At 40.8% G+C, this 25982-nt stretch overlaps 2 protein-coding genes across 2 annotated transcripts; both read right to left on the bottom strand.

Annotated features, from left to right (window-relative positions):
• Window positions 1-619: 619 nt before the first annotated feature.
• On the bottom strand, window positions 620-18344 carry tcf25 (transcription factor 25 (basic helix-loop-helix)). Its single transcript, XM_036535886.1, has 18 exons — window positions 18029-18344; window positions 17446-17595; window positions 17082-17153; window positions 15268-15395; window positions 14559-14624; window positions 14361-14443; window positions 13096-13226; window positions 12756-12855; window positions 11701-11794; window positions 10412-10504; window positions 9968-10073; window positions 8864-9023; window positions 7056-7143; window positions 6785-6943; window positions 6103-6193; window positions 5711-5790; window positions 3150-3225; window positions 620-814 (listed from the first exon to the last, which is right to left on the bottom strand). The coding sequence occupies exons 1-18, from the start codon at window positions 18242-18244 to the stop codon at window positions 647-649; spliced, it is 2061 nt and encodes a 686-aa protein (XP_036391779.1). The 5' UTR covers window positions 18245-18344; the 3' UTR covers window positions 620-646.
• A 2425-nt stretch (window positions 18345-20769) lies between these two features.
• On the bottom strand, window positions 20770-24185 carry LOC118782156 (cytochrome b-245 light chain). Its single transcript, XM_036535439.1, has 6 exons — window positions 23997-24185; window positions 23465-23534; window positions 22662-22736; window positions 22377-22460; window positions 21716-21797; window positions 20770-21342 (listed from the first exon to the last, which is right to left on the bottom strand). Exons 1-6 carry the CDS (start codon window positions 24052-24054, stop codon window positions 21151-21153), a joined length of 561 nt encoding a protein of 186 aa, XP_036391332.1. The 5' UTR covers window positions 24055-24185; the 3' UTR covers window positions 20770-21150.
• Window positions 24186-25982: the final 1797 nt, after the last annotated feature.

The raw sequence follows: 25982 nt of genomic DNA, 5'->3' as shown, positions 1-25982 counted from the left end.
GCTTGCAATTAAAATATTATGCCCAACTCTACACTCTTAACTTAACAAAGAAAAGGTTTATGGCTATATAAAAGGTTTCTTTCCTTTATACAATTTTGAATGAAACTTTTGGCTTTTACCCACCATCGAAAGCTTGAATTCATAAAATATCAGCAAGACGCAGACAACTTATCCTTCGACTGAAATTCTTTATTTTACATTTAGTGATTAATTATGAACTTCAGAAATAATGTGGGTGTTTATTCAAGATGACAACATTTTCTCAGATGAAACAGGATCCTTGTTGTAATGCAGTCTTGCAGAGGAGGACCTCTGATTTTTTTGCACAGTGCTCCCTTCAAAGGCTTGAAAACAACATGAGCATTAGGGAATAAGAATTGTGTGGCTTCCTTTGGACTCTGCAAGGCAGCTTAAGAGGGGCTGAGAGCACAACCATCAAGGTATCTTCAAAAATAACAATGCCATTGGAGGTGAAACAGCAAGCCATTCTGGAGATATGGCTGAGAAATTGTTTAATGAATGTGTGGTGTGAGGCAATTAACAATATGTGAATCAGTTTAACTTAAAAAAAACTGTTTGCAGTGATTGTATTTGTGCTGCTGTGTTACCCAGGCCCCCTCCTGCTACTCTTTCCTGTCTCCCTCTCTCAGTCCCACTCTTCCTCGTCCCTCTCTGGGTTATCCTCTCGAGGTGGCTCCTGGAACTGAATGTTGGCCAGCATGTCTCTCATGGCCACCATCAGCCGGTTGACCTCCTGGTTGAGCTCTCGTCCAGCACGAGCCACCTCTCGGTCGTCCTCGGGCCGCACACCACCCTGCAGGGACAGTGCGCATCACACCATGTTTCTCCTTATGTGGCCTTTTTGCTTGTGTTATACACTGCCTCACTTGTAAGTCACTTTGGATTAAAGCATCTGCCAAATGAATAAGTGTAAATGTAATGTAAATGCTTGTCATCAGTCCACACCTTCCTGGAGTCCTTAGGAGATCTGCTCTGTATTCTTAATATGCCAGATTCACTGCTCAGATCCATTAATCATTAATGCCACTCTTCCTAGAAGTCTCTATTGTGCACTTTAGGTGCAGGGGTGTTGCTATTCTTCAGAAGTTGTATTATTTTTTCCAGTCATTCAACAAAATCCATGACACTCAATTTTGTGCTTTGAGACAAACAAGGATTTGTTCTATTATAAGGTGCAAAGCCAACATGATGATTTTCCAAACTCCTGCACATGTTACACATTGCTTTCATTTTTAGCCCAAGGGGATCATCTGACAGCGAGAGATTACATAAAGGAAATCTAAGGGATTTAATTTTAGGTGCACATGTCTTAGGTAATCCAAATTGATTTCATTTTCCACCCTAAATTGTGTTTTTCAGAAAAATCCTGTCAGACAAAACCAAATTGCCTCTAACCATGTAATAAAATACGTCAAAAATAAACACTGTTTTCCCTTATTCTAACGTGTTCGCAGAGTCAAGGTGGTGTGTAACAGGCTGCATTACACAATGCCCTTCCTTCTTTCTTTAATCAACACTCCAAGAATGAGAACAGAAGCGGTCATCTGCTTCAAGATCAGGTTTTTATTACTAGTTAGTTGATTTGTTTTGAACACATGTTCCTGTGTTCATGGGTGTTCCTTAGGAGATTACATGCTTGTTTTTCATAAAGAAGGCCTCTACTTTTCTTTGACTTCGTGAGATCTTCCAAGGAGCTCTTCACTCCCTGCTCAGATCTAGTATCTAAGATGCACCTGACTCCACCAGTGTGACTGTAGTATCATGGATCACAAATAGACTGGCACTGCTGACATTGGCATCCTATTCCGATGACCTTAAAACAATGAGCAGCAAAAAGAACTTATGTATTCATAACAATGAGAAATTTCTGCAACTAAATGTTTAAGGCACAGGTGGTCATAAATGAGTTTGCTGCTTTTGCAGAGACACTGTTGAAGGAAGAGATGAGAATACAGAGAGAGGGCAAACAAACTCAAACTGAAACTTGAGTGAGACATAACTGTGCCTTAAGTGGCTGGGCCTTTTCCAGAAAACATGTTGTATAACACTGTGACGCAGTCTGATACACAGCACAGTCACAGGCACACTGTATGTGCTCCAGGATCAGTGCATCAATCAGCCTCTGCACCCATTTCATCTCAAAGTGTATTTTCAGCCATATGGTCCATGGCACATTTTTAATCAATGGTAATGATGGGAAAACCCAAGGCTTCAATCACTGCTTGTTGCCATGTCCGTGTCAAGTAGGCTTCTGTCGATACCCCAAGTAACCACAGGGGGAGTGACCATCAAGCTTAGGTTTTAATTTACAATGGTACTAATGATAGCTTCATTGTACCCATTACGGACAAATTTCTTCTTGCCACGAACTGGAAGGATTATCTGACGGGACATTTGGTTGCCAATAACAGAAGCATACTGTAGCTATGTATCCCTGATGAAATGTAATCAGGTCTCTGTGATTTAATAAGCAAATGCGCAAAGGTCAACCATCTTGGCAACAGATTTAAAAGGAGGTATGTAGAGATTTTGGTCAAAATCTTATGCAATAAGACCTTGTGTGTCATGGGGCCCATTAGTGGAACAAAATAGCACGGTATGGATCTTATTACCCCAACTGAGCTGTCTGCAAATCTTTAAATTGCAAGTGGTTAAAAAACTGCTATGGCTGTGGCTTGGGTCTTTTGTCATAGTGGGGTAGGATGTTTTCCAGATGTTTATGCTACATGGTTGAGACAACCAGAATAATTAGTCAAAGGGAATGCACTACCTCTGCCCTGATGCAACGTTAAGCACGTCTGTCTGCACTGGGGTGAAAACCAAGGCTGACTCCAGCTTCACTCCATCGCAGTGAGGCTTTGTTACATGGAGCGTCCCGACTGTGTGAAAGCTCTCCCTTTCCAGAGTCTCTATCAGAGCAATCAGTGTTGGACACATTCACAGAAGATAAAATCACAGGACCTTTGTGATATGCTGATTAAGCACGTCAATGACTCCCTCTCATTGTGTTTAAGAAAATCTATTCAGCAGCATCTGCTACAGATTCAGGGAGAGATGTGCTGACATTGGTGATATAGCACAAGAGCTCTTTGCTGTCAATCTCTAGTAACTATTATCTGAACACTCACCTGCATGTTGAAGTTTGGCAATAGGGAACGGAAAAATAGGGACAAGGTGCTCTCATTGGAGGCTGCGCCATTTTGCCTGAAGACATAAAAGGGCAAAAATATAAAACATGTAAAGAAAAAAAAACAAAACATCTATTATTTGGGCCAAAACAAAAACAGCTTTGTAAGATGCATTCAATGTGCCATTGATTGGTAAAGGAATGGCTTAGGTTCTGTACTGATTTCACCTTGTCCTTAAAAACCTCACACTCAGAAGCAACTGAATCTAAGAGATGGAGCGAATGATATCATATCCTCTATGTATTATAGTCAGTTGGCTGTTATCAAAAAATGCATGTCTGAAATAATATTGATATTTCAACAATGGCTGACTTTTGCCACACTTTCTAAACTGCTTGTGAAGGGAGACAAGCTGTCCTTCCATTCAGTCTCTGTCATGTTTAAAAACAATAGATGTTTGATTACCAGTCTTTCCATCTTCTCAGTTTGCTCTATTTGAAACCATACACTACCGATATACATGCAGTTCATAGCTAAAAATGAAATATTTATATGTATATATCTATGCCTCACCCACGTAATAAATCTTTATTTTCTCATAATCACCCGGTTGAGTGTTTCGATAACGACTGTGTTAAAATGACCTTTTACCTGCTAGATTTTAAGGACAATTTAAACATTAACCTGCTCTGCATTTTAACTAATGCACCCCTCAGACAAAACAAATGTACACCCCTACCAACACTCAGAATAAGCAGCAAGAGCTGCAAGGGGGAAATTAGCCACTTCAGCAGAAGTGTTATTTCTTACCATCTCTGCCCTCCCAAAATAGCACTATTACGCTAGTGTCTTGAGTTTCATCACAACACCATTGTTTTACACTCTAAATCTGGCCGGGAGAGAGAATACAAACAGATTGTGCCCCCTACTGAAGCATCACTTAGGGTGAATTCAGGAGCCAATATTCAGAGTACAAGTATTGTCCAAATGCCCCGAAGAGAGAGGCAATACACTGAAGCCTTGTTTTTAAATCAAGGCCTTTTCCAGCAGTTTGTGTCTTGTCTGTCATCTACCTCTAGATCTTTTTTTTTCCCTACGGTTTTGTTTAACAGCTATCACAAGACCAGAGAAAATGGACCCATCCAAGTGCCAAGATACTCCTGTCACACCCACATGACTTTTATTTTGGAGGAATCAAAAGGAAAATAAACACACACTGCAGTCAATAAAGGAAATCTCATCTTGTCAGGAGCTGGCTACTTGCTCTTTTCAGGCCCTCCCACATGAGGGACAGGCAGAGGGAGAGCAGTGTTTCCACAGGGAGAAAAGCGCTTCCGCCCTCACCATGGACTCACTACATGTTAGCCCGACAGGCAATCACAACTCATCAGTATGGCAAAGCAACCTATTTCAGCTGTTGTGATACTGTGGCACATCTAAGCTAATGTGTGAAGACAAATTAAAACACTCTTTTTTTGCCACTGCAGAAAAAGTAGGTACTTCCTTTGACTGGTATTTTAAAATGCACTTAATTTAAGCAAACTCATAGTGATGATATTCTGTGCCTTGTATTTATTTGTCATTGACACAATTTTACTTATTTAGGCACAAAAAATAGGGAATAATTAGCTACAATCCTGGGCAATTTACACTTAGACCATATCCCATTATAATCTCTGTACTGATACATACACACTGAGCTGCTGTTAAAACAAAACTTCACACTCCTGTCACTCAACCAACATCTGCATACCATCTCATTAAGCCTCCTTTTTGGCAAGGGAAATGTACAGATTGACCTTTTTTAATCCAATAAACATGGTAGGCAATAGAGGCCTTCAATAAAACAAAGAGTAGATGAAATGATAAAGGCCTTGTGTAAGTGATGCCTAAGAAATCTATCCAGATGTCCCCAGGAACGATTACGCCAACCCTGACCTCAGAGCAGAAGAATTCCACTCATGAATGTTTCGTGCTCATCATCATTGATTTGGGTGTTGGAATCTTAAGAGGCATGACGTGAACTGGATGACTCTCTCTCTCTTTCGTTCACTCCTGCCCAGAAAGCACTCACAAAACATAGCCATTACAGGCTCGATAATATCAAAACTGCTTACTGCCAAAATATTTTGTAAACGAGGATTAGGCAACTATGCACATAATTCACTAGAAAAGTGCTTTTCACTTTGGCAAGAGCGCCAGAGTTAACAGAAATACTCAATATTTTGCTTTGGGGATCATTAATGTACTTCAAAAGCAGTTAAACTTAGCTTTTCCTTATTTGCTGCAACACTGGGAAACAACCTTATTGGCCAGTGTCCTATCCCCACATTCATTGGTTTGCAGATCCCCTAGCAATAACATCAGTACCTTCCTTTACCAATAGATGATACATGGTCAAAGACCCCAAGCAATGCCTGGTTAATTCTTGTTTTTACTGTTACTCTCCCTTTTCAATACAGAATTATTAGTCAGTTATTCAATCCATTTTTTGGAAGCTGAAAGACATAGGTACTACTTTCAATCAACAAGAATGATAGGGGTGTATAGGGGCAGATTACCTCTCAGGCCTGGTGTAGGACACCACAGAGTCCAGAGGAGGGAGAGGGTCAAACCCCATCAGGGGCTGAGTGGTCACTTCCTACAAGAGGAAAAACTTTACGTATTACCAGTGGACACACTTCATGATGTCATGACCTTAATCTGTTCAAATGGCTACAATAACACTGCATGACTACCCATTGTGATAATTTAGACAACAACCAAACAAAGTCAACTGTGACAGGAATATTCTTTACTGTGTCACATGACCACGGCCCTATCATTGGTACATACATCAATCTCTAAAAACCAGAGCTCAACTCAATTTTTTGCAATGTGGTTTCAAAGTTAAAACCTTCTGACTGGTTTTTGAACTTCACAGAAGGCAGAATAGGGTTTACCCCTGTCTCACCAGAGGCAGAGTAGCAGTGGCCTCCTTTATCTCAGACAGGATGACATGACGATGGATGTTCCTTGGGGCGCTCTGATATCTCAGCTTTCTCCTGTGGGTGGCCAAGTATAAAAAAAACAATTAGCATGCAATTCTTCCTTAGTACACTTTAACAACTGATTAAAATGCAGCCAATTTGATGATTTCAGAAAGAAACCAGATACACAGCATTAACCACAAACACAAAGTGTCTGGTCTGTATAGCATATATTGAGAGTTATGTCACCAAAACATCAACGGAAAAAAAAAAAAGTTTGGTCCTTGAGGCATTTTATTCTCAGCATTTGGCTCAACGTTATGAAATCAATGCGGCTGCTGGCTTCATTTCTACGACAGACCACTTCTAAGCCTGGACGAGCAGATAGGGTTGTATCCAAGACAGAGAACCGAAAATACTTTTACCAGGAGATACAGAGGGTGGGGGTGGCAGAGAGGAAGAAGCCAGATTTGTATTATTTTTTCCCCTCTCTATGACCCATGTGGCCTGAGAACAACACAGAGAGCACACTATGTGGAGATGTCTCAGTACTCCAGCTCTGAGGGTCAGCTGCTTTTCATTTTCTCTAGCTAATTGTGTAAAAGACAGCCTCTCTTTCCATCAGGCCCACCATGCTGGTTGTGCACTGGCAGGGCGGATGCTTACTTGTTCTCGCAGTCTTCAACGAAGGGATCCTTGGAGTCCACTCTACGCAGGACCTCCCCAACATTGCCTTCCAGCCACACCATGACCCCACCCTCCTTCCAGAGCGCGTAGCTGCGCCCCACATACAGGGACACCAGTTCGTTGAGGGCCGGGGGCTGCCTGCTCAGACAGAATCAGGAAGAGGAGACTGTCAGAGGAGGTATTCAGATCTACATGTGACTGATGATGTAAAACCTCTGAGTCAAAAAAAACATCAAATGCTCAGGTTTACCCCATTTGGCTTTTGGGTCCAAAGAACACATGTGAGGACACGGTGGCATCAGGCTGTACCGTGCACAAGTCCAACAGGGGCATGAGCACTGCGGAGAGAGAGACACACACACACGAAAAGCAGTGATACTAGGGCAACACCTGCAGCATGCTACTGAAGTACCCCTATCAGAGAAGATTTAATTACATATCCTTATCTTCCCAAAATACACAAACGCACTTAAACCAAATTCGCTCTCCTCCTCTAACCTGATAATATAAAATGCCACTCAGACAGCAGAATGCTGGGCAGCAGCCTCTCCCCAAGATGCAAGACATGGCCATTGTTTTGGCAGGAGGAGAATGCTCAGGTTTGCCCTTCCTACCTGTCTGACACAGCATATCAGAATATAAAACAGGCCAGCTGCCAGTCAGCCTGTCAGCACAGTGTCATGAGTCAGGGGTAAGAATGCCACAATGCGTCTCAAGGGAGAGGGAGAGGAATAGATTTCAAAACTTTCAAAAAGTCAGTAGGAAAGCAAGGGTGGAAAAACAAATTCAAACAGGGTTCACTTTTGCTAGATCAAAAGACATTCCTTTTTTTCAATAAAAAAATTGAAGAGGAAATTAATAATTACAACAGAAAGAAAACAAGCACACTAAAAATGTAATTTTACTGTATTAATCAGAACCACTATGCTGCTGAGAGTACAGGATGGCATATGTGGAAATGTACAGGGAATAAGCCAGTGAAGCAGACATGTGTTTGCCCAATATTAGCACCATGGTGGATGGATGGAGATGGTGCTCAAAACTGATCAATGCTTTTGTTTGCCTGAACCAGGACAAACCAAAGCTTACACCTTTCTCAATGTTGTGACCTGGACAGAGCTCCAGATAATCTGATCAACTGGTCAGCCCAATACACAGTGGACTGAGTATGAGGTTCCCAGAAACCACTTCAACCCTAACGCCAGTTAAGTGTTCTTTTCACAGCATAAAACGCAAGGCCCTGGAAGACAATTCCTGTTATTGTTTGAAAGGATGAGGAGACAACCGTACTGAACAGCTCAACCTCACAGGATAGTGCCACTGGACATGCTCCACATGTCTAAGAGCCAGCATAGTGTCATCTCCCTTTCTGCTGAAAAGGAAATGAGTCACACAATGCCGACATGCTGCACAAAGTTTTAGCCTTTCTTTTCACACTCATTTCCAAGTTTCGTGCCAGTGTTGGAGCATAAAATTGGGCTGTAAATGCTCTCTCTGTGTGATGTGGGCCTGGAGCTTTGCAGGTCACACAGCTGTGTTTCACTCCTTCAACACAGGTTTCTGTTGAAGCTGAGTGCTACAGTCAGACAGGAGTTTGAATTAAATTAGCATCACTGCACTGCAATATTTAATTGTAATTAAGTTTGTAATTAACTTAATTGTAATTAGCTGCCCTTATTCAGGGAGACACCACTTAGCAGCACACATATTCAGTGTTCTGCTGGAACAACTGAGCTGAAGTACCTCACTCAAGGGTACAACAGCAATTTGAAATAATGACCCTCATTTCCAGTATTATTGTAAATAAATGGCAATAAAAGCTATTCAGTATTCAATGTTCTATAAACATGCAAACAAGGTCAATGAAAGCATAGTGTGCCGACTAAGTGCTGCTGCATTCATCTGCAACTCAGAGAAACCCCCTGAGAGTGTCTGCTGTGCTACATAGTACAACAGCAGAGCAATATATTCAGTGGACTAGCATGGCATAAGACATGCAGCCCTGTGTAGCTCAGCAGGTGGTGGGTGGTGGAGACTCAGGAAGTGTTCTGGACTCACCACTAGGGAACATGATGAGGGCAGTCTGCAGCAACTGGTCAGACTTCTGCTTCATGCGGGCACTCTCAGATTGAACCATGTCATCCTGCTGGCTCAGGTGGTAGTAGGCCAGGGCCACCGAGAAGGCGAAGTTGGGAAGCTGGGACAAGTTTCTATGCACCTGATATTTGGTGAAAAAAAGATATGCTGTATCTACTTCTGACTGAAGGAGTGATATCAACTGGTTTTACATACTATTTGTTTTGTAATACAATCCTCAATATGATTTGGTGTAAACTAAATAATGTGCTTCAAGATGTTTTACAATTACACATTTTTGGGAATTTTTTAGTGGGAAATGCATGTGGGGATGACTGCCATTTTCATGCAGATAAGACATAAAGATAAGGGGCTCTCATCCTCCCCTAGCTGCATATTAGAGACCAATCAGGGAATATCAGAGAACTATCTTAGATTTTGAACACAGAAAATAAATTCACATTGGTTGTGTTCCACGCTTTTGTGAAAGAAAAGCAAGAGATCTGATATAGATCAATATATAACATTGTGAAGACAAAGCATTGAGGCTGTTAATACTTTCACAACCTTTGGGTTAAAAAAATACAACAGGATGAGTGCAAGCTGGACCCTACCCTCTAGGTTTGAAATCAGTCATGTCATCAGGCCCAGAGCCTACAATGGGGAAATAGACTGGCTTTACTTTGCTAGGAATAAGGGTAGATAGATAGGCCAGGGTTCCCAGGTCATGCCAAGCTGACAGAACCCTAGGACACACCGGGCATCTAAGAATTGCTCAGATGACGTCATTGGAGCAGCATCCACCCACTAAAGAGTTCCCACTGTGGGACTTATAGTGTCAAAAACAGCAGTATGGGGGTAAATATGTTGAGCTTAAATAGTGCCATTGGCAGTTTATACAGGTGAGTTAAAAAAAAAACAAAAAAACGGGAAAATCCCACCTAAACCCCCCTTCCAAAAAAGGATATTAACCCTAAAATGTTGTATTACATGGAAGAGCAATGCAAACCCTAAAAGCAAGGGAGGACCAGGATCCCCGGTGATTCGGGCCCTGAAATACACTGTAGGGAAGCTCTGTCCTCTCACCTCCCACTCTTCATAGAGTCGGATTAGGGCAGAGTACTCCCGTGAGCGCAGGGCAAGGTAGTCAACCAGTAGCAGCATGCACAGAGGGTCATTTTCAGGGTCCAAGCTGTAAAGGAGTCCAGAGAACACTCGTTCAGTCCTTTAGTACTACCTTTTCACATTCTTTTCACAACATTTCAATGTATCAACTTTGTGGAGGGCATTTGCTGGCTGCAGCTGCAGTACAATGTATTACAATAATGACAATAACGCAACTGCAAGCCACAAAAACTTGAGATTACAGTAAACATTGTAATTTACTCTTTGCAGTAAAAAGAAATAATCCATTACAACTTTGCAGCAGGTTCATTTTCCCCATAAGGCTGTGGGGACAAACCACCAAGATACTGGAAAAATTGTGACCACATCTTGCAATATTTCTGTTGTGTATTTTGTTATGTGTACCTCAGGATGAGCTTGCAGTACTCCAGGGCTGTCCTGGGGCAGCCTCTCTTCTCCAGGAACATCATGTGCTTAAAGAGAGCCAGATAAAATGCCCTGCAAAGCCACAACAGAGGCAAAGGGGAGATGGGGGGAAAACAGCAATTAGTATGAGATTTGTATCTCCTCTCTGAACGCTGATCAACCCCCCCCCCCCCCCCCCCCCAACAAAGAGGTACCATAGCACAGTTACGTCATACATCCTTGCTTTGAGGGAGAGTGCAAAAATAGCAGACAGTAAAGCCTCAAACTACTGTGTGATCTACATGAGTTCAGAGGGTTTCATTTTCACAACTGCTTGCGACAGAACAGAGATCTCTATTGAGTGACAGATGGTTTAGCGTTGAACTCAGGGGACCTCTGCAGGCATCTGAAGACAACGTTTAGGGGCACAGGCTGAAAAAGAACACCTCTATCAGATCTATTCTAATCAGTTCTTGGGGGCAAAGCTTTATATCAAAGGACCAATTTTGACAGTTTTCAGTTTTTCCATTCTCACTCTACATCTACAAGTCATAATTATAGAAATATTTGGATATTTGAAACTTACAGTATAAAAATTTGCAGGATTTTATTATTTGACAATACACCTGTTCAGGTGAACAGCACCAAGAGAACAGCATTTGTTCTATCAACCATGCAACCATAAATTGTAATTGTATGGAAGCTAGTGACATATTTATAGTCATCCCTGACTCCAGCTATCATACAATTATAGAGTGGGTGAACATTAGAACACACATTCTGTTTTGTCCTCTTGTCATGAGTAGAGGCCATCTCAGCCATGATGATAGCGACAGATTAATATTTTGTGTTACTGGTTAGCTAGGGAAGGTTAGCAGGCTAGTCCACATGCCTATTATCCTATGTTTTCTGGCTGCTGGATTGCATATAACACGGATGCTATTAAAATGTCCCCCATTAAAATTGTTAGGGAGTGCAAAGATCTTTGCCAATGTTCATAGAAAAACACAGCTATACTATATCGTGTTCAGTTATTGCAATTAAAGATAATTAATATTTACATATGCATATAAACATTTAGATTGATTTAGAGGTTTCTGTGCCATTTTCATACCAGAAGTTTTTCCACCATTAACTTATAGGAAATTTTTTGAAAAGTTACTGAAATAAGGGTATTTTCAAATGACAGATGAAAGCTCTGTGAGCACATGTTCTCCTCTGTAGGGGGTCCAACAGGAGAAATCTGGTGCCAATACAGTGTATTTTGTGGTGTCGGAAGCAGAGATCACCTGTTCTCTGGCCGCAGATAGCCCAGTCGGCTAGTCCCTGATGTCAGGCTGAATACAGGGTGGAACGCACACTCAAAGCTGTACAGAGCTCTCTCTGAAACACATAAAACACATTCACAGCTTTTACCTGCCATATGTAATATCCTCAGCTATCAACTCACACCACAGTAAAGGGCCAACATTCATTAACCTATGCAGCTGTGCCTCATCCATCAGCCATACACTGACAATGCAACAGTGCATCTCCAATTTAAAATTAAGATCTGATGCTGGACTTGATAAGTTCTTTTCTGAAAATAACTCTTGTTATTCTTTTGTCTGACAGATGTCTGAGGCCCTCTGCTGGACAACAAGATAATAACAATTATTACTATTAAAGATGTATCTTATCTCTATCTTTCTATATTTGAGGAAACAACTAAAATTGGAATATGGTTTGGTAATCATGCACTGCTCTACGTTCTAAAATGATACAAGCAGCTGCTTGACATGAACATGTCCTCTGAGAATCATGCCAAAAATTAGCTCAATTCATTTTCAGATAATCTGGAAAACAGAAAATCATTGCAAAAAATCTTTCATTTAATACGTTTAATGCAAGACTGGAAACGTGAATTCTTTTGTTCATGATGACCTTATTATCACTTCCTTATTTGAAGTAAATATATAATTCCTATGTTTCAGGTACTTTCAGTGAAATGCTCAAATCATTTTCAAGAAAGCAACTGTCAGAAGGTATTCTGCTCATTTATATAATTCAGTCAGATTATTAAAAATCATTTTATTACAGGTATCTTTAAAATCATTGGATGAATCAATTAAACCATCTAGTATGTATTTCGTGCTAAAGCCATATATAACTAGAAATGTCAGTTGCAGCACAAAAGTGCTTGGTTTCTAATAGTTATTTAATTTGACTGAAAAAAGCAGACCCACCCTGGTCCTTGGGGACCTTCATGGTCTCCTGATGTCCACCAAATAGGCCTAGAGTGCACATCTTTTGTATTGCACATCAGCACACCAGGAATCCCACAGCCACAAACTAATCCACTCACCAACAAGGTCCCGGGCCATTTCCTGGTCCTCCTGGATGCGACACACATCTGAGAGCTGCAGCAGGGAGTCGATGTGATAGGGGTTCATCTGCAGCAGTGCCTACCAGGGAAGACACATTCACCAGTCAAATGGGGCCCTGGGGCCAACACCCATCCAATTGGTTAGCACCCAAAGTTGATTTTATAAATGAATGTTTATAAAAGGGCTTTATTTTTGACCCTCAAAAACCACTGAACAGTCTCTCAGGAGAAATCTGCCAGCTAATCTTTGGGGATGGACCTGCCTTATCCCTAACCCTAATCCCCTCTGAGGTAATCCTGGAGCAAACACTACACCTACCACAATGTTGTTGGGATCCATGGACTCAACAGCATCCAGGAACTTAAACTGCACTTGCTGGTAGTCTCTGTTGTGCTCAAAGGTGAAATACTGCAGGCCTTCTTTGGACTCCAGGAGACTCATGGAGATCCCTAAGGGGAGACGAGCTTTAGTGGCCGTGACCAGTGTGGGAACACGGAGTAGTGGATGTGAAACAGGGAGGCTTTTTCACATAGCGTTCTGAGGCTTATTGATTCAGCCTGGTGCATAGCACCATTGATGACACTTATTAAGTCAGCTGCCTCTCTATACTCTCGCTATCATAAATCAAATGCAGCCTCCAAGAAAAATAAAGCCCATTCCAACAATACCTGATTTTGTTCGGCTCTGGACAAAAGGATTACCTCAGGCCTGGGTGAATATCACAGGGTTTCTCCCACCACAGGCTCCTTCATCCAGCATCAATAGTGCCTTTGACAATGCCTGCCTCACTCAGGGACTCACTGCTCACTCATTTATGGCGGTATGAGTATAATAAATTGACACAAATGAGATCAAAGCCACCTTGCATAAGAAAAATATTTATGAAATATTCAGTGCAACACTGGGCCAACCGTTACTCTCACAGAGCACCAACAAGAGGCACTTTGTAGATCTGATTTACCAGAGCAAACCAGGATTCTAAGAATAACACTTTCCAAAGGCTCTGTGGAAATAATAATATGTAATTGCCTAAGTTCTTTTACCGTTAACTGCCAGTAGACGAGAAATGATTAAGTTCAACTTGCTGCTCTTTTGGTGCTAGCATGACAGTCTCTGGCTGACTGGACACAGAAATATGTTTTCAAAGGCCATTCCACTGCTGTTTCCTGGCACATCAGACTGAACAGAAAACTCATTTAAAAACTTTTAAGTCTTCTGAGTTCACTTACTTAAAAGCTCTTCAGTGGATTTTTTTTGGTTGTGACTTGTACAGCACTACTCACTGATTACTGTATGAAGTAAACAAAAGGCATTCTCTGCCACTCAAACCTTCACTGAACTAATCAAAAACTAAGCAAATGTGCTTTGCTGTAGGATTGTGGTTCTGTCCTCTGTGCACTACACTCTGTGCACTATTTGCATGTATGTATTACTCTATATTCAAAATATGGGGATTACACTTAGTCCCTTGATATTACTCCATGACAACGAGAAAAGTAGGCCCTATTCAGAAAATCTGAAAGCGAGCAGCATACCCCTTAAGAGAGTTCTCCCTAATGGCAGTCTGAAGCAGTGACACTCACCTGGTCTACTGAAGCGTGGCCAGGTGTCTTTGAGGACTGTCATCCACGTGCTGCGGTGAAACTGTCTTTGTCTCTGCCGGGGCCTGAGGAAAATAGAACACAGGGGAAAGACCAGTGGAACACAGCAATGTAAACAGAACTGTGCTGGGAGCACCCAGCATCATATCATACTCAACAGAAGTAAAGTATTGATTCTACCTCTGGTCACCTAACACTGCACGGGCTCCAAAGTATCTTTTCAGTTCCGTCTCTGGATTCAGATTCCTATTTGGAAAAAAGAAAACGTTTTCATTGGCAGGGAGAACGTGAAACCAAAAACCCCCAAACACTCATGCCAACATGACTGGCCAATCCAGGTACATACAGAAGACTACAGCACAACTGAAGTGGTACTTTTACGTTAACTGTATCTGGTCCAGTTTACCTGCCTTTGGCCTTAACCACAAATATAAAACTGCCCTTTTCCCCACACACATTGGGTGGAGGCGTGCTCCAATATCTTTCCCCCTTTCTCCAAAACAGACTTTCTCCTTTCACCCACGATGGGTCTTTTTCTAATCTTTGACCTGGAGTATGACTAGTAGACTTCTGCAAATTCAGATACTCCATGTTTTTTCTTTATCAAAAATACTTTCAAATAACAATCAAATTGTTTGAGGATGTGTATTTGCATTTTGCCCACAATGACTATTCTGGAGCAAACTTACAATGTTTAGTAGGTTCATTTAAAATCTCCAATTAGCCGGTTTGTTGCTAAGGGCATTATTCCATTTTGAATGACTGGTTGGATGATGGGACTCATTCATTCCACCCTCCAGACCAGTTTGGACAAGTTGAACTAGATATACTTTGGAACCAATGGCCTAACAGGCTGACTTGGTTGCTTGGTTGACTGGAGCTCACTTACTTATGCTCGACATACAGCACGGAACGGTTATCTGAGCTGCCACAGCTCTCGTTCTGATAGGAAATACCGTTCGTCTTCTCAATAGTCTCCAGCAAGGCATCAATATCATCTCCTGCTGCCTCCACCTGCTGTAGAAAACAGTCCTATAACTGTACAACACATACACTAAAAATGATGCTCTCTATTACTCTGACCCCAACCCATTATCTGCACTGGCCCATAGACTTACAGACTGGAAGCTCAAATGAAATCTGAATGACTAAAGTTCATCTTACAAACTGAGTACGCAGTCTACTCTTAGAGCTAGTATACATATTACAATTCTTTCATTTATCCAGTGAGTGCATTACAAGCTAACCTGTCAGGCAATATGACTGTGTAAGTACACAGTCGGGGGGGAAGTTAGGCCCTATTGACAATATGGGTTTTGAAACTGGGGAATCACACAATATGTCATCACCTCAGCACTTGGCAACACACTGCCATCTCCTGGCTACTAATACAGCTCTGCAAAGTTATAAAGTATTGATGGAGGCTATTAAAATCTTGTAGTACATTCATTTTCTTATATGTATATTTAATCACACTCTCTTTCTATATCTTTACCTTTGTCTAGCTTCTTCTCAGCATGGATAATATATGTTATACACTGTGCCCAATCATTGTAGGTGCACCCTTTCGTCTGTCTCCCAGATCAGGCAAACTGCCATTGAGACAGCATCTGGAGATGGCTATGCCCCCATACAAGACTAGGCAAAAACATAATTCTCAAAGGCTATGAGAGACTGGAGCCACCATTTGGTCAACATAAGATAAATTAAGCAAGATGGCATGGGGAGCTCAGTGAGTAAAGAGACTCCTCAGGAGTCAGTAATTTAAACTTGTATTTCACACAGTACCTTCTATATATTTGTCTCCATATGCATATGTTCTAATAATTTTTAGTTGTTGACTGCTGGGTTCCTGACTCTCCTCATTCACTGAAGCTCCTGGGGTGAAGTATCTCCCTATCAGCATGTGCCATAACTGCTCGACACACAAAGTCACTTACTGTTTCTATCATGCCACCTGCTTTTTTTTTCCACTTACTGTTCTCGCTTTCTTTGTAGTGATAGCTATTTGCAGAAAGATAAAACAAAATTTCATGCCTTTGCCCAAAAAATCAAAAAACAATTTCATAAATGTTTGTACTGCTCATCAAATAGTATGAATCCACACAGAAGAAGTGTTTATACTGCATACTCTTGCTGTGTATTTCCAGCTGAGATGCTTAAGTATCATAACATATCTTATATATATCTTAATTTGTCCAATTCAGTTATCAGCACATACTTAAAGAGCTTATAGCAAGACCATTAAGACAAGTAACTCGTTTCAGAGTCTAAAAGAAGTAAGTACATCACTTCAAAAGCTGATATATTGTAGGAATGCTCGCTGAACATCAGAGGGTTTGGTCAACTGCACTCAGGCACTTCACTCCTTGTCGGTGGCCGAAGGGTGGCACTATAACCTTTGAAATCTCTCAAGTCATATGATGATAGTATGAATCCCTATTTAAACACTGGTGGGGTGTCAGTCTCTGCTTCCCTGTTTCTGCACTGGTCATGTCATGATTTGTATCAGATTAACTCAGTAGCTATTTGAAAGAACTGTGATATGTGTACTGGTTCTTAGCATGAAAAACTTTTTCGTGTTGGATCTATCAGCTCTCAGCAGCACACTGTGAGAGAGTACCCTCCAACAAAAGACAATATACTCTCACGGTCAAACTCAAATTTGTGGCTCCCATTTCCTTACGATACAGATGGAGGTACCTGTGTGTCTCCTGTTGTGGTCTTTTTCTTCTTCTTTTTCTTCTTTCTGCTTGCCTTGCTCCCCACATTGCACTGACCAAAATAAACACAGATTCTCTCAAAGACCACGTTGGAGTACATTACATAAACAAAATACACACTTATATAACACACGGACATCTTGTTAAAGGCATACCGATTTTTAGTTAAATTTATATGAAACAATGACGCACGGTTCCATAATTGATTGTCAAAAAGCACTTTACAAAACTGAAGTTCTTTTATGCAAATTCAGTTTCACCAGCATAAAATCAAACCAGTCTTTCATACAGTCAACTGACAGACTCCTTCCATGAAAAGTGACAGATGATTATTATATTCTCACCGGTTCTGTCTCCGGCTCAGGCTGCCTTTCGCCTTTCTCAGTCTCCTGGCTGTCTCTCTTCTCCTTGCTCTCCTCACCATCTAGGTGTCCTAAACCGACGCCCAGTTCTTCGTCGGTGGGTTTCTCTGACTCAGTTTCAGCATCGCATATCTACGGATGAAGAAGAGCCAACACTGAAGCAAAGTAAACAAGGGGCATGATGAAACACAAGCAGACAGAATTCGCACAAGCTAACTGGCTAGTCAGTTATACCACTACACTTCTTATGTTGCTATCTACTCGTAGCTGAACCTCCACCTTAAAGGGGACACATCAGCAAACTTTTATGAATTGCCTTATTACCAGAAGCAGACAGGTGAAACTAATTTAGCAGACTATACAGTAAGGTACGCTTAAACCTACACGTTTCAGCCACCTACCAATAAATCGTGCAATGAGACACATTCTGTAACTCTGTCTCACCCTGAGTAGGCTACAGGAAAATCTGTATTGACAAGAGTTAACCGAGATAGCTCAACAGCTAAACGTCAAGATGCAATCTGATGTTCCATAACCAGATAAACTACACTGTCAGCTATTTTACCAGCTCGTAAATATTGCTGAGGTTTTTCTGCGACTTGTTTTTCTTCGCTTTCCGGCTGCTGCTCTTCTTGGCTGGCTCTAAAGGACCTTCGTCCTGTTCATCCTCTTCCCCCAACTCCGCTGCCTCTTCTCCCACGTCTAGCTGTAAATATCCAAGATCTAGGGCCTCCTGTCCTCGCTGTTTCCCCTTCAGTCTCCGCAGAGCACGACTCGACATCGTCCAGGGACCAGATAACTGGGTAATAGCTACCTAACCACACTCTTCTAGGTAGGTAACCTAACCGAACAATCTAAACCACATCAGCCGACACACAACATTGGCATAATACGAAGTTTCTGATTGGACGTTTTTGGGGAAATGGTTTTACATTACCTGGAAGTGACATCAGAATAGTACGGGTGGCATTTGGGGCCATAAATATATGTTACGTATACTGTTGATACACCCTGCAGTAGGGAAGCGACTGATAGCATGCGTCGGGTAGTATATGGAATCTCCAACAAAATCAGCGCACCCTACTCGGGGTACAAATGAAATACTCTGCAAATGCATACTAAGAAACATCTCTGCCACCAAAAATATTGATATAATTACAGAATAATACAAGTAACAGTTGGCACTAAAGAAACATTGTTACCTTAATTAACGGCTTGTTTGTTACAGATAGGTGCATTGCACTAAATGGATTTGAATCGAAGCACTTCAGGTTTATAATGTTGAAAGTAGCCCGCATTAACAAGAAAACAATATGGAACGTGCTTATGATTGATCAAGATTGTCCAATTTTGTGGAATTCTCAAGTTTCATGTCATTGTATTAGAAATCAGTTGTTGATGTGTTGAAACATGACATTATTTAAAAATTTAAATTTAATTTCAGCAATTAAATGTTTGATTTGCGTAAGTCATCATTGTGTAGTTTACCATCAGATAGGAAGAGGCCTGCATTAATATGATCAACTGCTCAGAAGGTGTTCTTTAAAAAGTGGATCGCCATCTTTTTTTTTCAGTTGAAACACATTCTGGCACTAGAGGACAACACAGAGTAATTGTCATCAGGTTTTTTCTTTCACTAACTTTTGCAAGACAGGACAGAAAATTCAGTGACTACTTCTCTCATTATTACTTCTACCAGACAAACACCTTAGTCTCCTCCCACTGCCATAAATGTCTGGGTTCGAATACAGTATAAACATAACGTTTAATTGTAAAGTTTGTCTGTCTTACAGAGTTTGCACTGTTTAAACAGGTGTATGGTCAGCCTATATATGTGGAGGTAAATAAAAAAGATTGCATAACAGTGATATGAAAACCCATTTTAGGTTATGAGGGTCCCATCAGATTGTGTGTGTAGAGAGAAAAACACTCACTGCAAGAGTCCAGGAGTAGAAAGCCAGCCTCTTTCAAAGACAAGGTTGGAGTGTTCCATCAGTTTAAGGGAATCAACTCAGAATAGCACCTTAAATCCTCCTCTCAAAAAGAAAAGGCGGGACAGTTTTGTAATGCACCATGTCAAAGAGATCTATGAACGTGATTGAAGGGTGAGGAGGAAGCAAGGGGATATCTTGGTGGCAGACTGCCTCTGAATCAGGATTACTTTATGAAAATCTTTGTTATGTTGTTTACTGCACTTACATATGAGGTACACTTTGACGCATAATGACAGTTTTAAAACTCTAATAGACTTACAGAAAAATGGCCTATTTGTTCCTCCTTTCATGGTATGTGTATCCTGCCAAGCCCAGAGCTCCAGTAAATGACCAGTGGAATTCCAGGAAATGAATCTTTTCTAAAATGTATTTCCTATTCATGAAGCAAAGGTCAAGGCTGATATAAGGCAGTATACTCAGCTGAACACATCACCAAGAACAGTAAGTCTTGCACAAAAGTAAAAATGTGTATTTCCTGGTCAACACAAAGGCCCCCGTGTTGTATCATCATGTCATAATGTTGAGAAATGGAAACACAGCCATCTTTTTGTTTTAGAGTCCTGTGGGACTGCCTCCAAATATCCACCTGCTATAAAGCACAGCCACCAGTCCCCAACAGACTATGCAGTTTTTTCTACTGACAAACCCTTGCAAAGACACTGGTGTGCAACAAGAAGTCACAGAGAAGAGGCATTTCCCTTCTGTCGAAATTCTGGGCTTTGGTTAATCAAACCAAGTAATACACAAGGCTGTAAGGAGGAAGTGTCTTTGTAATTCCACAGAGTATGCTTAACATGATCCCTTCAGTTTTTGAAGGAAGCAGTCCCTTTCTCTATACAGTATCAAGACATACATAACAAAAACAAAGATCATGAAGGTACTCCAAGGTGATTTATTTTTAGATAGTATCAAAAGCATAAAAATACACAACAGTAAATACTGGTGACTTCTCAATCTATACACAGTCACAAACATGGTAAACTGGCCAAGACAAAACCGCTGACCAACTCCAGTAAATAAGGAATACAAATAATGCGAGGCAAAAAAAAAAAAAACAAATAAAACCAACAAAAAACAACAATATCCACACTCTTTTATCTAATTCTTCATAGAGTTGGTTTGCATTGATTTTATATGCATTTGTCATTAGAGACAGAAGCATTGCTATATGCTACCTAATATCACAGATTTTGAGTCATTTCATATTTTGGATTTATGTTAAAATATAACTTTTATACAATACCCTAATGGAATACAGTGACATTGTACAGAATGTAAAGGTATACAACAAATACCAAATTCCAATCCCCACATGGCATTTTGGTTTGAGTATTAATATACTAAGAGGTAAAACCCAGTTGAAAAAAAATCACCCACATTGTTTTTTAAAGATGAGTGAAAACAGGAAAGAAATTAAGAGCTGAGCAGCCATTGACAATCAAGAATAGTTCTATCTTGTGGAGGGCCAAAAGAGAAGACAGGACACAACAGCCTGCAATGTCTAAAAATAAATCAAACAATCACAATCGCCATTCATGGCAAGCTATGCTTTATCATTTATGTGCAATAACATCAGTACCGTCTCTCTCCCCATGACACTGCAGGAGCAGGGTATCTGAGTATTGAGTGGTTGGTCACCCCTATAAGCTAACATAAGCCTGGTGGAGCTGAGCTGGCAGAGTTTTGGAGGTTATTATTCATTGGCAGTGACAGAAATGGGGTTGACATATGCAGCCCCCTCTAGATCCTCTGGTCGTTTCCTGCGCAGCTCTGCTGGTGGGCGAGGAGGGGGGTTCTGGGGAGGCTCCTTAATGCTCTCTCCCACTCGCTCCCGAGTCTCTGTCTTGGGCAGAATGGGCTGCCAGTGCTCACCACGTACAGCTGCCTGGTGGCCAATGACAACAGCAGGATTAGCAATGTGGGTACTACACACAACAATTCATGAAATCTCCATACAGACTAGCTGAGATATAAGGAAATGCTGTGCACAGGCTTTGGCCTATGTCTGGTGAATAACTGTTCATAGGAATCCCACTTCCTTATTATTGTAATAACTATGTGTGAATTCCTTAATTTTCTAATCTTAACCCCATGACAAGATGTGTGGGATGAAGGCATTGCTTAATTGTCCTTGCATCTCATGACAGCTCTCTGTGACCTTCACTAGCTAAATCATTGGAAATTTGTAGTGATGTTGCACAACAGTAAATTAGATGCTCACTCCAGCACCTGAGCTGGGAAAGAGATGCAAGACTCACCGCCAGGTAGATGAGGCTGGCAATAGCCAGACAGACACAGCCCAGAACGGTAGGCAGGATAAATGCCCCTGGTACGCAGAGACTGAGGAAAAAATACCACACACACACACACACACACACACACACACACACACACACACACACACACACGCTTTCAATGAGATTATTCATGTGCATACAAGTTCAAATAAATGTCATCAAGGTTCTGGAACACTTTCAGCTTTTACATGCAGGGGTGTGTACACAAGCTTGAATCAGTACATTCCAGATTATATAATTGTTTTCATTAAACAAAGGGAAAGTAGTCTGGTCTTGGTTAGATGTTAAAAGGAAGACTGATTATCTTTCTTTGTGTAAAACACTAAATATTTGCAAAACATATTACATTTATTATCAGTGTGAATAGGAAACGTCTACACAGGAATTTACACAAGAATGAAACCAATTTCAGAAAACAATAGACATTTGAACAAGGGAGTGGAGGAAGTTAAGAGGAACAAGTGTATAAGGAAGTTTCCACAAAAGGGAGAGTGCAAGAATGAGGAAGCACAAGAAGGACTGAGTCAGAGTCAAAGACAGAATTCTATCTATCTTAAAATGGGAATTATAGAACAAATGATTTGAAGGAAATGAATGCATGGTAATTCTGACAACAACTTACGCAGCATGCAGTGCTGCTCTGACATAGTAGTTGCTGGTAACCGGGCCAAAAGCCTTCACACACACAGTTAGACAGTACTGACCCCTGGAAAGAAAAAAAAACAGAATTATATCTCTCTGTTTCAGCACATCAGCTATAATAAACATTCATTTTAACCATTTGTGCTCATACTACATAATAAACAATAAGCTGCAGTAAGAGATTAAAAGGAATCCCATGACATTACAGTTAGCATTTAAAAATTCAAGCCATGCAGTTGTAAACCCCTTGTTGCTTGGCACTCACGTCCTTTCCACACTAGTGCCCTTGTTCCTCTTCCCCCGTGGGTACTCCAGGAGACAGATGAAAACACCTGCAGCCCTGTGTGTCAGTCAAGGAATCTGACACACACATTTCAATCAGAATACTGTTTCTTCACACAACACTACTCCTAGCAGGTCTCTCCTTGCCTACTGTGCAATTTTGCATATACCTTCCTACTGTGGGATTGATATTACTGGGGAGTTTAAAAATGCGTTTGCATAGCTGCATCCAATAATGATTTTAGTTTTAGTTTAGCAAGCTTATTATGCACAAGCATGCAAAAGTTTGTAGTTTTAGTTAGGACAACTGTAAGTATTTATATAAAATAGCATGAACTCAAGGTGCTTAAAATTATGCTTAATGTAGCATTTGTTTTTCTATGCAGTACATAGTGAAGACAATACAGACATGGCCAGTGGCATGGAAGTGGGTGGATAGCTCACCAAACTGGTTTACAAGGAATTTACCTTTTAAACAAAAGTCTATGATAATGTGCTTTTGGGAAAAAATGGTCTCTGCACAATGTCCAATACAGTAATATTGCTTCAAACATAGATGAAGAAATACGTTACAGATGCTATTAACGTATTAATGACCACGTGTGTATTTCAGAATTCCCCTTATCTGTTGTTTGGAAATATTTGGTTCAAGTCTGAATATACCCCACACCTGAATGTACAGTTATCAGTGTTTTGTGTTTGCTTTTTTTTTTTCGACGATTTTGACAAGTAAGTCTTCACTTATCATGTAGATTATGAACCCATCAAATCTGCATTAAAGGATACACCCCGTAGGCAGCAAATTCCCAGTCCCTGAACTGACCAGCTACCCCAACTATACCGCCGGTGAGGAGAACTGAAACAGGGAAGTGAGCAAGAGAGCAATCACCGTAGTTCCTGAAAGAAACACTTTTGACATATTTTTAGCCAAGAAAAGAAATGTACAGTCAGTGCCTTAAAGCACAAGCGACTTAAAATGTATCACACGTTTAACGTCCATTCAACAAAAAGTAACTTGTGTGAATCCTTGCTCTAGCACAAGTTGAAACAATAATAACACAATTTACTTTCTGTATGAATAAGTGACCTCGTCTCTGAAACTTGCACAAATTGTAAAGTAAAATGGTAAATAGACATAACGAGACAAAGTAGCAACGCTGTTTAACATCACATAAAATAACATCAAACCGTCCCGCCCCTAGCATGAAATACATACATGAAATTGATACTCGAAAATTGTGTCTACTTCATAACATATTAACAGGATGAGACCATCCCAGCAATTTCCAACATGTAAAAATCGGGTGTTCTGACTTACTGAGTCCAGCTGCCAGAGCCTGCTCATTTGCCCACATAGCCCACTCAATTTTCCCCATTGCAAACACTCGACGGTCGCTGGTAACGCCAACTCGATTGTTATTACGCTGTTTGGTGTACAACTTATGTCCAGCTCGTCACATCGAATCGTTCAGTCTGCACCTCCGCGACACTATCATTCGAAGAACAAGGATGGGAAAATAATAGCTGTACTAACCCTGCCTCCACACTTGCGCCACTTCCGGATATTTTGCATACATTCAGGAGTTTCCAGCCAAGGTTGAGCAATGCTAGATTAATATAATGAGTCCAGTTTAGTCGGTTCTGAATTTCCTGGGGGTTTATTACAGATAAACGTAGCTAAGAGAATGTTTAAGTGAATAGCCACTGTATCCAATTCACCCTATAGAGAATCACAAATGCACAATTTTCACTGTAAGATTACTGAGAAACTTTTGGGTGAAAGGTGCCATGAGCCCGAACAATCTTTCCTCTATCTAACCTGCTCTAAACAGAGGTCTGTCCAAAAAAACAAGCCCATTGTCCAGGCAATGAGGAAGTGGGTGATCCAGACAGGGACTGGACCCGGGATAGGCTGAAATTCAGGCATATGTTCATATTCCTATATATGTCCCATTGTATTTCATTGAATTGGAATTTATTCACTGGTCATTGCATGCATTCTTTGTCACTTAAAGATGGTGGAGTATTTCTCTCCCCTTCCCTGAACACAGTATGAATGAGCCCCTCTACTGGGCTGGTACAGAGAGCTCAGGAATGTTTGTAGCAAAGGACATGCAGGGGGCTGGGGGAGAGGCAGAGCCCCAGGCAGTTGACAAAGAGTGTCCAGCTGGCCACAAGAGATAGGGTGCAGCTATGGGAAAGTGGGTATGTCTCTGTCCCAGTCATTGGATCCTCCAGATTCAGGAGGAGGCTGGCATGCAGGAGGATTGAGTAAGGTCAGAGAGAGAAAGGTGTCCGATGGTTCAGCGTGCCTCCTCCCAGGGCCCTGCCTGACCACATGCCTCACATGCGCTTATACAATGCTTACACAAATAGTCATATGTAGTCATTTATATAGTAAATACTTACTCCACTACAGCTTCAAACAACCAGTAAAGATCAGTACAAATCACACTGCAGTAACAGTTGGCTAAAGATTGTTACAGGGAGGGGAGGAACTCTGAGGAAAGTGACCTCTACGCAGGCCATATTTGAATAAACTGTCTTTGTCCCAGCCTGACCTCAACCTCAGTTCCTGAGTGTATCTCAGCAACTTTAAAAGGAGAAACAGAATTTTAAAGGTTTCTTTTCCATAATTTAATCCTAACTTCTTAGAATTATGCATGATACTTTATAGAAATGTATCATCAGTTAAATCTACTTTCAAATTACATTGGGCATTTTAAATTAATCACACAAAATGAAGCTATGACAGATATGACATTAAAGAAGATATTCAAACAACCTAGAACAAGAAACCAAAAACAAATACCCAGACTTGTATCTAGGCATCTGTTTAATTTTTTTCATACTGCAGGTTAAAACAGGAATGTAACCCTGCCTTTATGTATGTATTAGATATCCTTTACACCACATTCTTTTCAAGTATGATGGACTTCAAAAATGAATGAGGATTGCACATAACAAGTTTAAAATTATGACACTTGTTATGCAATTTGTCTAAACTATTTTAAACCAAGGAACTTATGCATGTAAACATCACAATTAGGACGACATTCAGTGTCAAGTGGTGGCTGCTCTTTCTGCCAGCCAGGTGGATCATCCAACTCATCTCTGAACCTATCATTTAACAGTTCAGTGAATTCAAAAGACCTAAACACAATGGAACTAATCCCATTTATTGAAAATTAATTCTTTTATGAAGCCTACATACACAAAATCAGCAAAGTCTTAATAAAATATATGTCAAAAAGTTGATACTTCCAAAAGGTACATTTCAGAGAAATAACATATTATATTACAA

This window comes from Megalops cyprinoides, chromosome 8, assembly GCF_013368585.1.
Source record: "Megalops cyprinoides isolate fMegCyp1 chromosome 8, fMegCyp1.pri, whole genome shotgun sequence".
Lineage (NCBI taxonomy): Eukaryota > Metazoa > Chordata > Actinopteri > Elopiformes > Megalopidae > Megalops > Megalops cyprinoides.
The sequence above is the reverse complement of the archived record's forward strand: the minus strand, read 5'-3'. Positions and strand labels throughout refer to the sequence as shown.

What these genes read in the sequence shown, in the direction of transcription:
- tcf25 (XM_036535886.1), bottom strand. Translation starts at nt 18,244, where the DNA reads ATGTCGAGTCGTGCTCTGCGGAGACTGAAGGGGAAACAGCGAGGACAG. An exon ending in AATGGCCCGGGACCTTGTTG is followed by an intron (nt 11,795 to 12,755) that starts GTGAGTGGATTA and finishes TATGTGTTTCAG; the next exon opens with AGAGAGCTCTGTACAGCTTT. An exon ending in GTTGAAGACTGCGAGAACAA is followed by an intron (nt 6,194 to 6,784) that starts GTAAGCATCCGC and finishes GGCCACCCACAG; the next exon opens with GAGAAAGCTGAGATATCAGA.
- LOC118782156 (XM_036535439.1), bottom strand. Translation starts at nt 24,054, where the DNA reads ATGGGGAAAATTGAGTGGGCTATGTGGGCAAATGAGCAGGCTCTGGCA. An exon ending in GAATTTGCTGCCTACGGGGT is followed by an intron (nt 22,737 to 23,464) that starts GTATCCTTTAAT and finishes ACTGACACACAG; the next exon opens with GGCTGCAGGTGTTTTCATCT. An exon ending in GGCACTAGTGTGGAAAGGAC is followed by an intron (nt 22,461 to 22,661) that starts GTGAGTGCCAAG and finishes TTTTCTTTCCAG; the next exon opens with GGGTCAGTACTGTCTAACTG.